The sequence below is a fragment of the Morus notabilis genome, unplaced genomic scaffold, assembly GCF_000414095.1.
Source record: "Morus notabilis unplaced genomic scaffold, ASM41409v2 Scaffold657, whole genome shotgun sequence".
Taxonomy (NCBI): Eukaryota; Viridiplantae; Streptophyta; class Magnoliopsida; order Rosales; family Moraceae; genus Morus; species Morus notabilis.
The window spans coordinates 281,750-295,672 of NW_010357396.1; the positions used below are offsets into that span (position 1 = coordinate 281,750).

Genomic DNA, 13,923 nt, shown 5'->3' on the forward strand with positions numbered 1-13,923 from the left:
ATATATATATATGCGTGTGTGTACATATATTATATATTGGGATATAAATCTAATTGAAGAGTCCTCTTTTGCTTTTATACCAAGACATTATGAATTGCACTAACTGATCAGTAGCAAGATCACAATCATCACAAAAATATTCCTTTACTGGATGTCACCTTGGGTTCTTTGATTTTCTTACTTTATTTATTTACTTATTCCTGTTCAGAGCCATTAAGCACCACAAGATGTGTAAGAATTACACGCACCACGAGGTAATATATATATATATATGTATATAGACAAATCACAAACTTTTTCATTACTTCCTTAGATGATCAAATATAGATAAAGGTTCTCCAAATTCATTAGAGGAGAAAAAAGAACATGCCATTAAAAGTTCCTCCACTAGGTTTAATAAAAAAAAAAACAACAACATATTCGTTTGCTAGTTCTAATCACAATTCAATTTTTTCTCAGTATTTTTCTTATAAAAATTTAAATTTAACTTTTTTTATTATAATATTTTTTTTCATATAAATTCACATTTTCATTTGAGATCTTAACTCGAACGAGTAAAATGAGCTAGACTTAAATTTCTATTTCTCATGGTCATATGGGTTATGGGAGAGAAGAAACCAGTAAGCTGGTGAGAGGCATGTCAACAACCTTTTATGTACAACAAATTCCAGGCCCAATCCAGATTGGAGTTTCAACTTTCAAGTTTTAGTCTTTGGGCCTGCACTGATTTCTCTTAAAAATATATTTTTATTTAAGAAAAACAGCACAACGTCGCTTTGGCCGAGTGGTTAAGGCGTGTGCCTGCTAAGTACATGGGGTTTCCCCGCGAGAGTTCGAATCTCTCAGGCGACGAATACATTTTTTTCTCCATTTATATATATATATATATATGAGGGATTCTCTATACTTTTTTAATTCTATTTTTATAATGTTTATGAAGTATCTTATATATGTATATATGAATATATATTTATCTGTGTGTGTAACTTTTCATATATATATATATATATATATATATCCATTTGAAAATTCAGATGAACAAATGGATTGAATATATTTGTGAGGAATATGGACTTCATGGGGAGCAAATATGACAGAATATTTTGCTTGTGACATAAAAATTTAAAATATCTTTACACAACATGTGCTGTAATATTACATCTTCTCATATCTTGGACACTTTTGACAATTGCTTGCATTTCTACTACCTTGAGATATTATTATTCTCTTTTGTACATCTAATGAGGAAACTAACAATTTCACCAACAAATATCTTTTTTTATTATTGTCTATGCTCCCAGCTATACTATCTTCCTATGTATAGTACACTACTCACAATTTTTTGTCCTCCGTGCAATTGGAAAGACGATTATTGCACCAACATCAAAATACGTACATAAAGGTCTCTGTCTAAATTATATATACTGAATTTGCCAACATGATCTCAAGAAACCTCTTTGAAAATCCAAGGGGGGGGAAAAAAAAAAGCAAAAAAAAAAAAAAAAGGACTTTGATGTGTTGACCAAGAAGGAAAATAGAAAACTCGGAAAAGGAATTTTGTGTGATCAAGAGAGGCCGCGGTATATGTGATGAAAAAACTTATAAGAGAGGATGAAAAAAATGGTAGGAGATTTCTTGTGCAATTCCGAACCATCTATGTTCTTTTTTTTTTTTTTTTTTTTTGGGGGGGGGGGGGGGGGGGGGGAAATTCTCCATGATATTGCCAAAAACTTCTTTGACAATAAATAGGAAGGGGGGAAGCTTTAATGAAGGGGAAGAAGAAATAATGAAGAGCTAGGATGATGATCAATATTAAGAAGGAAGATGTGGGGTATAAGAAGTGGTTCAAAAAAGGTTGTACACGTGGCCAGATATTAAACTTGGAAATCAAGAAAAGGAAAGGAAGATATATCTTGTATCAAACCTTCCAAATCCCATTCTCCCATTTTTAAGTTTTCTCCTTGCAATTGCCCAATATTACTTCCAAACCCCAATATTCCACCACTACTATAATTATTCATCAAGTGGTTGTTGTTGTTGTTGTGGTTGTTATAAGCACTGCTCATAATAGTACTACTACTATTTCCCTTGATATGATCAATAGGAGCAATACTATTATTTTTATTCTCTTCAATATTATTGTTGTTGCTAATTCTACTTTCCAATGGTGGAATCAGAGAAAAGTCCCTAATTTCCAATTGGCCGGCCATTTTACCATATTCCTCCAAAACCCCATAATCCGGCCCAAGGCTAACACGATCATGATCATCAAACCCTCCAACTTGAGATAAGCATGCAGAGGGCATCACGTTGAACAAATTACTATCTGCATGGCTCATGTCATGGCGACTATAGTGACCAAGCACATTATAAAAAGGGTCAAATTGGTAATTGTTACCGGTGCCGGTGCCGCCGCAAGCCGTGGTACTATTAGTACTAGCCTGCAAGGATATTGTTGACGATGAGCAAGATGAATCCATGTGCACGGCACTCGCCATGATCATCATGTGATGACGATGATCATGACCGTCGCCGTATTGCATGGAGATGATCGTCGGATCGTGGCCGTCGATCTTGACGTGACGATGATGATGATCTGTAGGCTGCTCTGCCGATGAGTTGCTGTCGTTTGGAGAAGATGAGGATGTGGAGTTGTTGAGATGTTTCAACCTTTTCTTCAATGTGGAGTTCCAAAAGTTCTTGATTTCGTTGTCCGTTCTTCCTGGAAGACGAGCAGCAATTTGTGACCACCTGATTGCACGTAGAAAAATTATTATATAAAAGATTAAGCAGTTTTTATCTTTAAGAGATGAATACATGTGTGTGTAAATTTTTTTAAAAAAATAAGAAAGTGAAGTGACTCTTAATTAATTAATTTCATTGGTTTTGGGAAAAGCACGGTTTCTTCTATATGGCTTTAAAAAAAAATACGCACGAGTGCTCTTCATGGTCTTTAATTGCTCGAGTAGTTTTACAAGTAACGACTTTGGATTGATTTTTTTTTTTTTTTAATTACATCCTCCGAGACTTGAGTTACAGAACTCAATTCACACACCAATTAAAAAAATTCATTGAGCTAGCAGTCTGGCTTAAAGTTGATATGCATATATATATATAGATGGTACATACATTTCAATATGAAATGGTCCCAATGACTTTATAATAACCAGCTGGAACATATAGAAAACAATAAAGGCGGATCAAGTAACACCAAAAACTGGTTAAACAAAGTTAAATGATCTAGACTTATCTACTAAAAATGTGTAAATGAGATGCTGAACCTAGAAGCAATATGATTAATTTGTAGCAAATGCTACGCAGTGGTACGTACTCATCATTAGTAATAACAAACAACATTTAGAGAGAATGTTGATCATTAACGGAAAGGTATCTATCAGAGATATTGCAGACAGAAAAATTTCTCTCTTTTTTTTTTTTTTTATGGAAAAATTTTGTCTCTCTCTAGTGCACTAGTTAATTAGTCATGTTGTTGAGTTTTTTAATATTTTGTACTGATCTAATTGCAAATCAGATTCGATTAATTAAGCAATTACATATATCTATATATGAGACTGCATCATATATATCAACAGCTCAACAGTCTGCAGATAATTAAGTTGTACATACATATCTAAGCTATATATATTAATTTATATCCTATTGTAGGCAATGCGATATGTTAGCTAAATTACTTATATGACATGATCTGATCAACAAAGCTCCGTGCATTAACAAAAGAGGAATATAAACTTATTGCTAAATGATATATTCTTTTCTAGCATTTTAGTGGGAAATATAATTTCATGATTTAATTAGCTCCAAAGGAAAAGGAAATTAGCAGATATATATGATTAATGACACAAAGAAGTAGCTAGCTAGCTTGAGAGCAAAAACTAGATCAACTCTCAATTCTCTTATAAAAACAAAGGGAATACATTATATATGGAAATGACATATATACATATCCATATATATATATATAGAGAGAGAGAGAGAGAGAGAAGTACTGGCCTGTTGCCAAGAAGAGAATGCAAATGGATGATAAGGTCCTCCTCTTGGGAAGAGAAAGCGCCGCGCTTGAGATCAGGGCGCAAGTAATTAATCCAACGAAGACGACAACTCTTCCCACATCTTTGGAGACCGGCATTCCTTGCAATGTCACTCCAACAACCTTGTCCATTGCTCAACATGTATCTCATCAGCTTCTCATCTTCTTCTGGAGACCACAATCCTTTCCTTAGTTTGTTTATAATATTCTTATTTCCAATAGCAATATTTTTTTTATCACTCACTACTCCAGACATTGATATTGATGATGTTCTGGGATGATCAGATGGTTTCCTCATGTTATGGAAGTACGTACTGCAGGGCTAGATATAATAGCTAGGGTTTGATGGAGAAGATCAAAGAGTTTAGAAAGTTGAAGGTGAAGAATAAGAGAAACAAGTACTACTCTAGACTCACGGTGTGATGATCATAATGATGATGCAGATCATGGTTGTGGAGGGGTTTGCTTAAAATATGAATGTGAAAGTAAGAGAGAGAGAGAGAGAGAGAGAGATTGTGTTTGTTGGTTGATGGGTGGAGTGGGAAACGGATTGGAGGGGGACCTCCAAGATGAGAGAGAATATTAGAGAGAGAGAGAGAGAGAGAGAGAGAGATTATTATGTGCAGTGGAAGCAAAAGTGCAGCTGTCTCAATACAAAGAGATCATGAGATGATAATTACCTTGTGAGTGAAGAAAAATGCATCCAAAAAAGACAAGAAAGAGTCAAACACAAGAAGACAATCCATTCTCTCTCATCTCAAACGTACACGTGAATTGGAAGTATAAACATAGATTAGAGAGAGAGAGAGAGAGAGAGAAGAGATCTAGAGAGAAAGAGAGAGAGAGAGAGGAGATCTAGAGAGAGAGAGAACATCTATAAATATACAATAGTAGTTCTTTTGATACACTTCTCTAGCTGTATGGAAAATTTGTTAACGCAAAGATATATATATATATATGTGTGTATATATATAATGTATAGTGAACATATATATATATATTGTTGTATTTGGTTGTTTAACTCTTAATTTGCATGAACAATTATTTAAAACAACAACCGAACATACTTCTCCAGCACATTACGTACACCCCATTAATAAAAAGGAAAAAAAGAAGAAGAAAGGAATGTTTATTTTTATCTTTTTAAATCACATATAAACCCTCAAAACGTGCGGTGCTGTTATTTTTTTCACTTGTCCACTAATAAAGTACAACAGATCAATATCAATTGCAAATATATTATTTGGCAGAACATAAATAATCATAAATATGAATTTTTTTTCTTTATAATACGAAAAATACTTACTGGCATGTAGCTAGTGCGTGTTTTGATTATCAGTTCTAGTCAAATTCTGTTAAATTATATATATCCTTTTGGTTTTTAAATGATTTTGGATGTAATTTAACAGTCCAAACTAGATACACCAAGCTGTATCGTATTTTGTTTTTCTTGCCAAGTAATTCTCCTAAATAATAATCATAATGGTGATGATCATCCTGATATATATAATTATTATAGTAATAAATGATGAATAGCCAATTGCCTTCCAAGTAACTGAGAGTAGTTGCAATTAAGCAAATAAATTGGCCCACTCTGTTGTAAGACTTTCTTGTTTGATTGTTAACAAATGGGCAAACTTGTATTATTATCCAATACGGCATGTGTGTGTGTGTGTGTGTATATATATATATATAAAGATATATTTAACAGTTTCATCAAAAAGGATATATTTAACAAGATTTTTAGACAACTATACAGAATGAAACGGACAGCTTATTTTCATAAATGATTTTCATTCATTCCATTTATAGTTATCCGTGTGCATATATATGTATGTATGTGTATATATATATATATATATACATATATATCTCACCTTTCTGTCAAGTGTTGTACACTGCACTCACTTGCTGTCAAAGACTATACGTGTACTTGTCTTATCCACAATCATAATTTTGGACCATCTCGTTTGTTGTTAATTGCTTAAAATGTTTACATGATGAATATATTGAATTTTTCTTACCCAAAACAATAGCATCATTCTATATATTAAAATGGTAATCCATTTGAAAACTATATATGTATCATTAATTTGTTCCATTATTTAACATTTCTGAGACGCAAGTAAAATGTCATTTCTTAGAAGAAAAAAGACTATATTATTATTATTGTTGTTATTATTATTATTCATTTTTTGTCAAGATAATTTTGTGTAGTTTTAGTTTCCATGACTATCTAGTGGCTATATATCAAGAGATACATTGTACAGATATAGACAATACAAGACAGTAAAAAAATACCAACTAATTAATCATATACCGTATTCTTCAATTAGAAGAAACAATATATCTAAAAACTTATCCTTGAATAAGAAGAGAGACTCGTTCTATCTTGCAAATGATCGTTAACTTCATGTTATGCTCGTCAGACAAATTTATAAGAAGACCTAAAACTAACAACGACACACAGCAGTTATCACTTTTTTTCTTCTTTCTTGTAGAATAGCTTAGTAGTTAGATATCACATGTTACAGATAGACATATATAATATATAACTAATGCTGCTGCATAAAAATCCTTATCCTGTGTGCTCTGTGATATAGTTATAGTACATTACCCTTTTCATCAGGAATTCCCTTTCATTACCTAATCTTTCTTGTCTACATGCTAGAAGAAAAATATTATTGCCATGTCGTGTGAAAGTAGTATATATTATATATACACACACGCCTATATATATATATATATATATATCATGGGAATTGTTCTGTCAAGGCAATACATATAAACATATATATATATATGTATATGTATATGCGGTATGTCATTTTCCAAGCCAAAATCAAGACTTATTACAAGGGAATAAGTCATAGTCAGTAGTTACTTTCATGTTAAGAAAGGCAAATTCAGTTATTGCAAAAATCTAAAATTTTCTGTGTGCCAACAAGGAGTATTACTGTTGCATGTTTTCCGGAGGAAAAGTGACCGGGGAAACTCTCAAGCTACTCAAATATTTCAAAAAGCTATACACACACACACACATATATATACGTGTATGTATCTACAGCTGTCCCAGATGAAAGTACATTTTTATGCTTGTGAGGATGTACGAAGCAATATGGTACTTAGTCATAAAGACAAGAAAGACCAACTCACTTTGTTTCTTCCTTACACCTTGTACTTACAAAATAACACATGAATCTATAATTTTATTTGATAATCTATCTTCCAACGAAGTAGAACTTAACTCCATGATAGGATAAAAAAAAATCCTATTAGTTACTGTACAATTCTAGATAATCATATGTTTATTAAACTTACATATGTGTGTGTATTACTTTTGATACATAGGACGGTCCAGAATTACGAGTAGTACTAATAATGTGTTACTTATTTATTTATTTATTTTTCTTACCTTATCACGTAATTCCCTTCCATTAAATGAAAACGGGAAAGAGGAAATAAAAAAGAAAAATCATGAGTTGAAAAGGCTGTGCCTGTGCAAGTACTGAAGAAACTCACAGAAGAAAAGGTTGGTCTGATTCTCTAAAAGGTTTAATTTGGCCACTATCAACTTTAGACATGAATGTGAAAATAAATGATGAGTCCCATTATAATTCAGGAGAGGCCAGAGGGGGACTTCAGCATTTAAGATGATGACATTAAATTTTCAAAAGAAAAAAAAATGTTGGAAGAGTTGGAGATTTTAGATCAGGGAAAAAAAAACCCCCCTTTATTCATCAATGCATAACTTATCTGCTATCATGATCCTCCCAATAAAGGAGATTTAGAATTCTAGCTTCTCTGTAACACCAAGTATATTGTTCTTTATTTCTTACACAAAACAAGTGGGAGAGAGTTGTTTTTAGCTTTCTGATCTGATTTGATGGATATGCATATTACCCTTTCATTTTAGATACCTCCAATCTTCCAATTTTGATCTATACACATCCATGGCAATATGAGTCACGATACGACAACACAATTTGAAAATGACACGAATTTCGCGGGTTATGGTTGAGAAAAAAGAAGTTCGGGTCAGAATTAGGTCGACCTAAAATTAACATGAAAAACACGGGTCAATTTTGAGTTGGATCTGCCTAATCCGAACACGACACGAAACTAAAAAAAACTAAAATATATTTTTTTTTCATTACACATTTTAGATTTTATTATGAACTTGTGATATCATGATAGTTATATTCAAAATCTTATACTATTATTTGCTTAATTTTGATGGATATTTTTGTATTTTAGTGTGTTATGAATTTTAAGTTATTTCTAATATGTAAAAAACTAAAGAAAAGTATATAATTTTTGTGTCAATTTCAAGTTCACAGGTTAATTTTGTGTCACGGGTCATATTCATGTCATGTCGTGTCAACCCGTAAAATAATCGTGTTGAATTCGTGTTGCGGTTTTTAAAATTTCGTGTTACTCTTGTTCAGATTGACTGTAAATTAAAAAAAAAAAACGATCAAAACACGACATGTGACGCGAATTACCACTCCTATCCACGAGTTACTTTGTCACGTAGAAAAAATCAATTATTAGTCGAATGTAAATTAAGCGATTTTATAATGCCACTTATTTTTCCCGTTAACAAAGTGGTAGACAAGATGAAAAACGTATTTATGACAAGCTCATAAAACTACCACCATCAAAACTATCACCAAATAGTAGTACGTTATTCTTTATATTAGTGATGATAAATAACAATGCACTTTTATTGGTGACCAAATCACTAGTTATTACTAACAATTTTTTCAACTCACATTGAAATGTCCTCTATTAAGAAGAATTTCATCAGCAAGTGCATAAGGTCTAAGAAACCATTTGAAAATACAGAAATGTATATGTGCCTTGATCTGAAGAACGACAAATTAAGGGAAATTGAACAACTTATGACTTCAATAAGTGAAAAAAACCATCCAAACGAGGTTCTGTGAAGATGAAGCTTTTTATTTGCAAATACATGGCATCCTATCCCGTGGGGTACTGCCATATGTGAGACATAGTTGAGGAACCAAAATTATATAAAAAAGAATACTCTTTTCCTTCTTGAAGCTTCAAGAGAAACAGATACAGAAGCAAAGAAAAAAGGGAAGAAAGGCCGTTCTGATATGGGTTTTCAGAGGTTGCCGATGTCAATGGGTGCCCGCAAGAACCGCTCCATTTGACGAGCCCGAGTCCTAATCGACATGTCAAAAACCTTCTCACCAAATTCAACCACGAGCCCACCCAATATGCTGGTATTAATCTGAAATGCAAACAATTCAAAGTTATATACAAAGGAAACAAAATAATAAATAAAAAGTCATAGAATGAACACGAAAAGAGGACGCTGGCCCGTGCTTACCTTTTGCTCGAGCTTAACCTTCTTCCCCTGCCCAATTATCTCCTGCAATGTCTCCTTCAACTCTCTCTCTTCCTCAGGCGGAAGGGGCTGGTCAGAAAATAACAACGACATGTCATTGACAATAACATCTTGCAGCAATATGGCTGTGGCTGAGACTTGACCAATACAATGTGAAAACATAAGAACTAACAACTTGAGTATGACTTCTACACTATCCAAGTAAAGAGGCTCTGCCTAACCAACGATTTTAATATTCAAACTGGCCCAATTTTCCTAAGTGGCAAGGCAAGAAAATATAACTTTACTAGTGACTATCCTATATTGGCAAGGCATTATGAAGTCCAAAACTAACTCTTCATCGTTAATAATCATGGTTTCGGAGATAAAAAACGATTAAGCCATGAAATATTATAAACCACCACCACAACGTTGTAATAAGGACATCACATTCCCATAACAGTTCTGCCCAGATGAGCAACATCCTACATCAACTCCAACAGTTTCATATAGGGCATCCCATAACTGCAAGCAACCTACTTAGCAATCAGAGGAATGTTTTTTAAACAGGGTATGCACGCAAAATTAATAAAACAACTAAAGGAGGTTACATGAAAAAAAACAATAAAAGGACGTCATGGAACCAGACTTACAATGACAGTCGTCACAATAGCTGTCACTTCGCCCCTGTGAGCCATAGTCAGCTCCAGAAATTTCTTTGTTATGGTGTCAATGTCTCTTAGCCTACCATTCTCGGTGGCGACAACTACAATAAATCATATATAACAACAAAATTAACCTCAATTCTCAGATTAGTATAAAAACTCCACTCAACCATCGGAATTACAGACATTTAATGTAAAACGATGTTTGAGTAGCAGTTTAACTAGCAAAGCGAAAAACATAAACATAATAAAAACCTTTTGAACAACCACACTTTTATTTTATTAAAATTGTACAACTACAACCACAGATAATATGAAACGAAGTTTACAAAATCAGTTAAAAAGTGCCTGTCAGTAATATAGGCAATGCATTTCTTGGGAGTCTTGCACAAAATTTAATGAGGTAGTTACTATAGGTCCATATTTTACTGGAAAGCTAAGAGATCTAATGGTCTATATACAGAGTGGTGTAGGTTACACACGTAACTTTCAACAAAATATAATGTCTTAATAAGCCCATCAACGCTAATAGGCAAAATATAACCCAACAGAATTCAGAGAAAGACTAATCCAGTTTTCAGAATAAATCAAAAAAGACAGACTAACCCATCTTCAAGTAATTCACTAATGAGCAACTAACCATACCCAGAAAGTTCTTTGTAATATCTGAAAGCTTAGCTTGAGCACAGATATCGTTGATTGCCTTCAGTCGAACATCCTTTGTAACTGATAAATCCTTGGCGAACTGAGAAAATAGAGGACTTTTCTTTGAAGCCTCAATGAGATCAACAAGCTCAGACTCCACCTTGTCCAAGACATTAGCTTTTACTGATGCAAGGTATAGAGCAGAGGCATAGTTTCCAGCACCCCCAAACAAAGCCAAAGGCAGCTGGAACGTCACAACAATGGGACAAGATACGCTCGTAAAATGTGAAATATAAATTTTCCTTCTTTTTTTTTTCTATGTATGCATGTGTGTTTACATACATTACTTTATTTTATTTTTTCCATTTTAGCTTAGCATTGTAGCACTAATTCGGATACAGTTGACTAATAGATAATTCCGTCTGGAAATATGAAAGATTTGATATAAGAAAGGACGACATATTTACAAATTGGGACATTATTTGACCGAGCTTCTAATTTGGAGCTTGAAAATTATTTCTGCTAAAGCTTCAAAAACATAGTGTAGAGAGGAAAAACCAAGATTTTCTTCAAATGACTCTAATATATTTCCTTAACAAAGATCCAACCAAGGTTTTAAAAGGCGGAATCGGGCCTTGAGGCATTTTGCCTTTACAAGGCAAGGTGTAAAACTCAAGGTGCTTTGAGGCGTAAGCCTCAAAAAATGCCTATAAAAAATTTAGGAAAAAAAATAATACAAACAAAAACTAAATCCATACTTAATAATCATTAAAAAAAAGAAATTTAACCAAACATCCACATAAAGAGAAGTCTATTTCACTACTAGAAGCGTAAAAAAGGCTAAATAATTATCAAATCCTAATACCATAAGGTTCATAATGCACTTCTAAAAGCCTAATCTCCCAACTCATCAATCACCATCACTACTAAGAAAAGAAGAAGAGTGTTTGCCCGTGCGAGGAAGAAGAAGAAGAAGGAGGAGGAGAGACGGCTGTGCAAGTGGCTGGCTGCTTCTTTTGTTATTAGGGTTTTTTCTTAGTCATTAAGGGCCTGGGTACTTTGGGCTTTTTAAAACTTTTGGGCCAACATGTTAAAATAACCCACCAGAAGACCCTTTGCAGAGAGGCGGACGCCTCAATAACCACCTGAGGCGCCGCTCAAAGGCGTGCGCCTCAGCCACCTACCCTGTAAGGCGTAGGAGTTGAGGCGCTTTTCCAACGCCTCGCCACGAGGCGCACCTCAAGGCGTGCGCCTTTGGCGCTTTTTAAAACCATGGATCCAACTACATGAAAGTGTCCATTCTATGTTCCTAATTTGCACAAAATAATACTGGACAACATTCTAGAACCAACAATAAAACACAGAGTTTTACCTTAACTTTTTTTTCTTCCTTTTTCCCAGTGGCAGTTGCATAATTCCTCGAGAACTGCAAAGACATAGCTTAGTCAGCAGTTATGCACCACTCGAATGAAGAATTTGGACTTATAAAAAAATAATTTGGTCTCTTGACACTTAAGTGCATCAACATTACTTCTAAACACCCCATATTATACAATGATGTTTGGAATTTCTGAAATAAGATAATCAAGAAACAGTCCCTCCTAGAACTTAAACATAACAACTCTCTACATTTTTATGCAAATGCAACTAAAAAAAAATTGTTAAGAAATTCTCAACCAAATATAAATCTTAAACACAACCCATTTCCCAGAATCTATGGTCAACAGTTATGCAATGAAGAATTGAAACTATAAAAGATGACTTGATACTAAAGGGAAAAAACATTACTTCTTAACACCCAAGAACAGACAAATATATTTCGCGATTTCTCAAATGAGATAATTAAAAACAAAGCCCTGTCCTCCGAGATTTTTAAACACAAAGTCAATATGACAATTAATACCATGAACTAGTCTGGAAATATTGCCAAGGCTCAATTTTTATTCTTATATTTTGGGAATTGCAGAAAACCCAACTTCGGTTACTAAAGAATCTTCATTATAATTATTTTCCATAAGATTCTAAATCAAAATTTTTTTTAATCCTAATCCCGGCGTAGAAATATCAAATCTAGTAATCGTAATTAGACTGTTAGCTCAATCAATCCCCAATATATTCATTCTCCAAAAATGAAGTTCAAAAATATTAAACAAAAAAAACGATCTTTCTTTCGAGAAATAAAAAATTAAAATGGTTTCCAGCAATCGAAGAGACCGGAAATGGAAAATAACAAAGAAAAAGACGATTTTCTTTTCTAATTTCTGCAAGTGAAAGGTACCTCGGAATCAGAGAAAATAGGGTAAAGTAGGGCTCTTTGGGGAGCCGATCCGTTCGCAGCAGATAGAGAATCTGATCTCAAAATCTTTGAAACGAGAGGAAGGCTCGATCTCAAGCGACCAGCGAACGCCATTTTCCGAATCGGGATTTAGAAAACCCTTATAAAGTTTCGTCTATGAAAGTCTTTTTCTGAGTAGCCAAACAGGACTGGAGAAGAAAATGAAAGAGAAGAAGGTATCTTGCGATAGTAGGGCTGGAGATCAACGAAATGAAAATTAAAAAAAAAAAAAAAAAAATTTAGAGTATGGGCCGAGGTGTGGAACAGGCCGGCCCAGTAGTCCAGAGACAAGTTATTAATGGGCCTTATAGTGAACGTCGTTTGTAAAAAAACGACATGTCGTGTTTGATTGAAAGAGGAAAACGACAGGTGTATTGCAAAACAGCTTTTTCAGGGCAAGTGCGTGACAGAGACACCTTCTCTTCTCTGCTCTGCCAATTTTAACGTTACCTTCTCTTTTCTGTTAGGCTTCTTTGTTTTTATTCGCTCTACTTTTTCTCCTTATCCATTCTATGTCCACAATTACATTGCACGCCCGACCCGGGTCATAATTCGGGTCAAACGACAACAACTATTGTAGTTACAATACAAATAACAATAATAATAATAGTTAATTTCATATATTACTAGTCTGTTTGTATTAAGGGTTCAAGTGCATTTGAATCCATTATTTGGTTTTAAATCTATGCTTGATTGTTAGAATTTTGAACTTGGATTTTGTTTGAGAACCTTTGGGAACTAAAATTTTAGGTTTTGGAGAACTTAACTCCCATTAAATTCTCATGAGTTTGAACCTATTTGATATATAGTATCTTTGGTTTAAAACCATGATTCTATTTCTGATTTACTCACAATTCTAACACTAACCAAACAC

The 13,923-nt window shown here is 33.7% G+C and overlaps 2 protein-coding genes and 1 non-coding gene across 3 annotated transcripts; 1 reads left to right on the forward strand and 2 right to left on the reverse strand.

The window, feature by feature from the left end:
- Window positions 1–770: 770 nt before the first annotated feature.
- On the forward strand, window positions 771–852 carry TRNAS-GCU. The gene has a single exon. It is a non-coding gene; the product is annotated as a tRNA-Ser (tRNA).
- A 908-nt stretch (window positions 853–1,760) lies between these two features.
- LOC21395730 (transcription factor MYB83) lies at window positions 1,761–8,003 on the reverse strand. Its single transcript, XM_024170237.1, has 4 exons — window positions 7,996–8,003; window positions 7,903–7,952; window positions 4,012–4,264; window positions 1,761–2,751 (listed from the first exon to the last, which is right to left on the reverse strand). The coding sequence occupies exons 1-4, from the start codon at window positions 8,001–8,003 to the stop codon at window positions 1,875–1,877; spliced, it is 1,188 nt and encodes a 395-aa protein (XP_024026005.1). The 3' UTR covers window positions 1,761–1,874.
- A 936-nt stretch (window positions 8,004–8,939) lies between these two features.
- Window positions 8,940–13,220, reverse strand: LOC21395731 (ATP synthase subunit O, mitochondrial). The gene is made up of 6 exons (XM_024170060.1): window positions 12,993–13,220; window positions 12,087–12,140; window positions 10,715–10,958; window positions 10,058–10,170; window positions 9,408–9,494; window positions 8,940–9,308 (listed from the first exon to the last, which is right to left on the reverse strand). Exons 1-6 carry the CDS (start codon window positions 13,122–13,124, stop codon window positions 9,180–9,182), a joined length of 759 nt encoding a protein of 252 aa, XP_024025828.1. The 5' UTR covers window positions 13,125–13,220; the 3' UTR covers window positions 8,940–9,179.
- Between the last annotated feature and the right edge of the window lie 703 nt (window positions 13,221–13,923).

What these genes read in the sequence shown, in the direction of transcription:
- LOC21395730 (XM_024170237.1), bottom strand. An exon ending in GAAAGCTAAAAACAACTCTC is followed by an intron (nt 4,265 to 7,902) that starts TCCCACTTGTTT and finishes ATATTGCTATTG; the next exon opens with GAAATAAGAATATTATAAAC. An exon ending in CATTCTCTTCTTGGCAACAG is followed by an intron (nt 2,752 to 4,011) that starts GCCAGTACTTCT and finishes ACGTGCAATCAG; the next exon opens with GTGGTCACAAATTGCTGCTC.
- LOC21395731 (XM_024170060.1), bottom strand. Translation starts at nt 13,124, where the DNA reads ATGGCGTTCGCTGGTCGCTTGAGATCGAGCCTTCCTCTCGTTTCAAAG. An exon ending in CTATTTTCTCTGATTCCGAG is followed by an intron (nt 12,141 to 12,992) that starts GTACCTTTCACT and finishes ATGTCTTTGCAG; the next exon opens with TTCTCGAGGAATTATGCAAC. An exon ending in AGGAAGAAAAAAAAGTTAAG is followed by an intron (nt 10,959 to 12,086) that starts GTAAAACTCTGT and finishes GTGACGTTCCAG; the next exon opens with CTGCCTTTGGCTTTGTTTGG.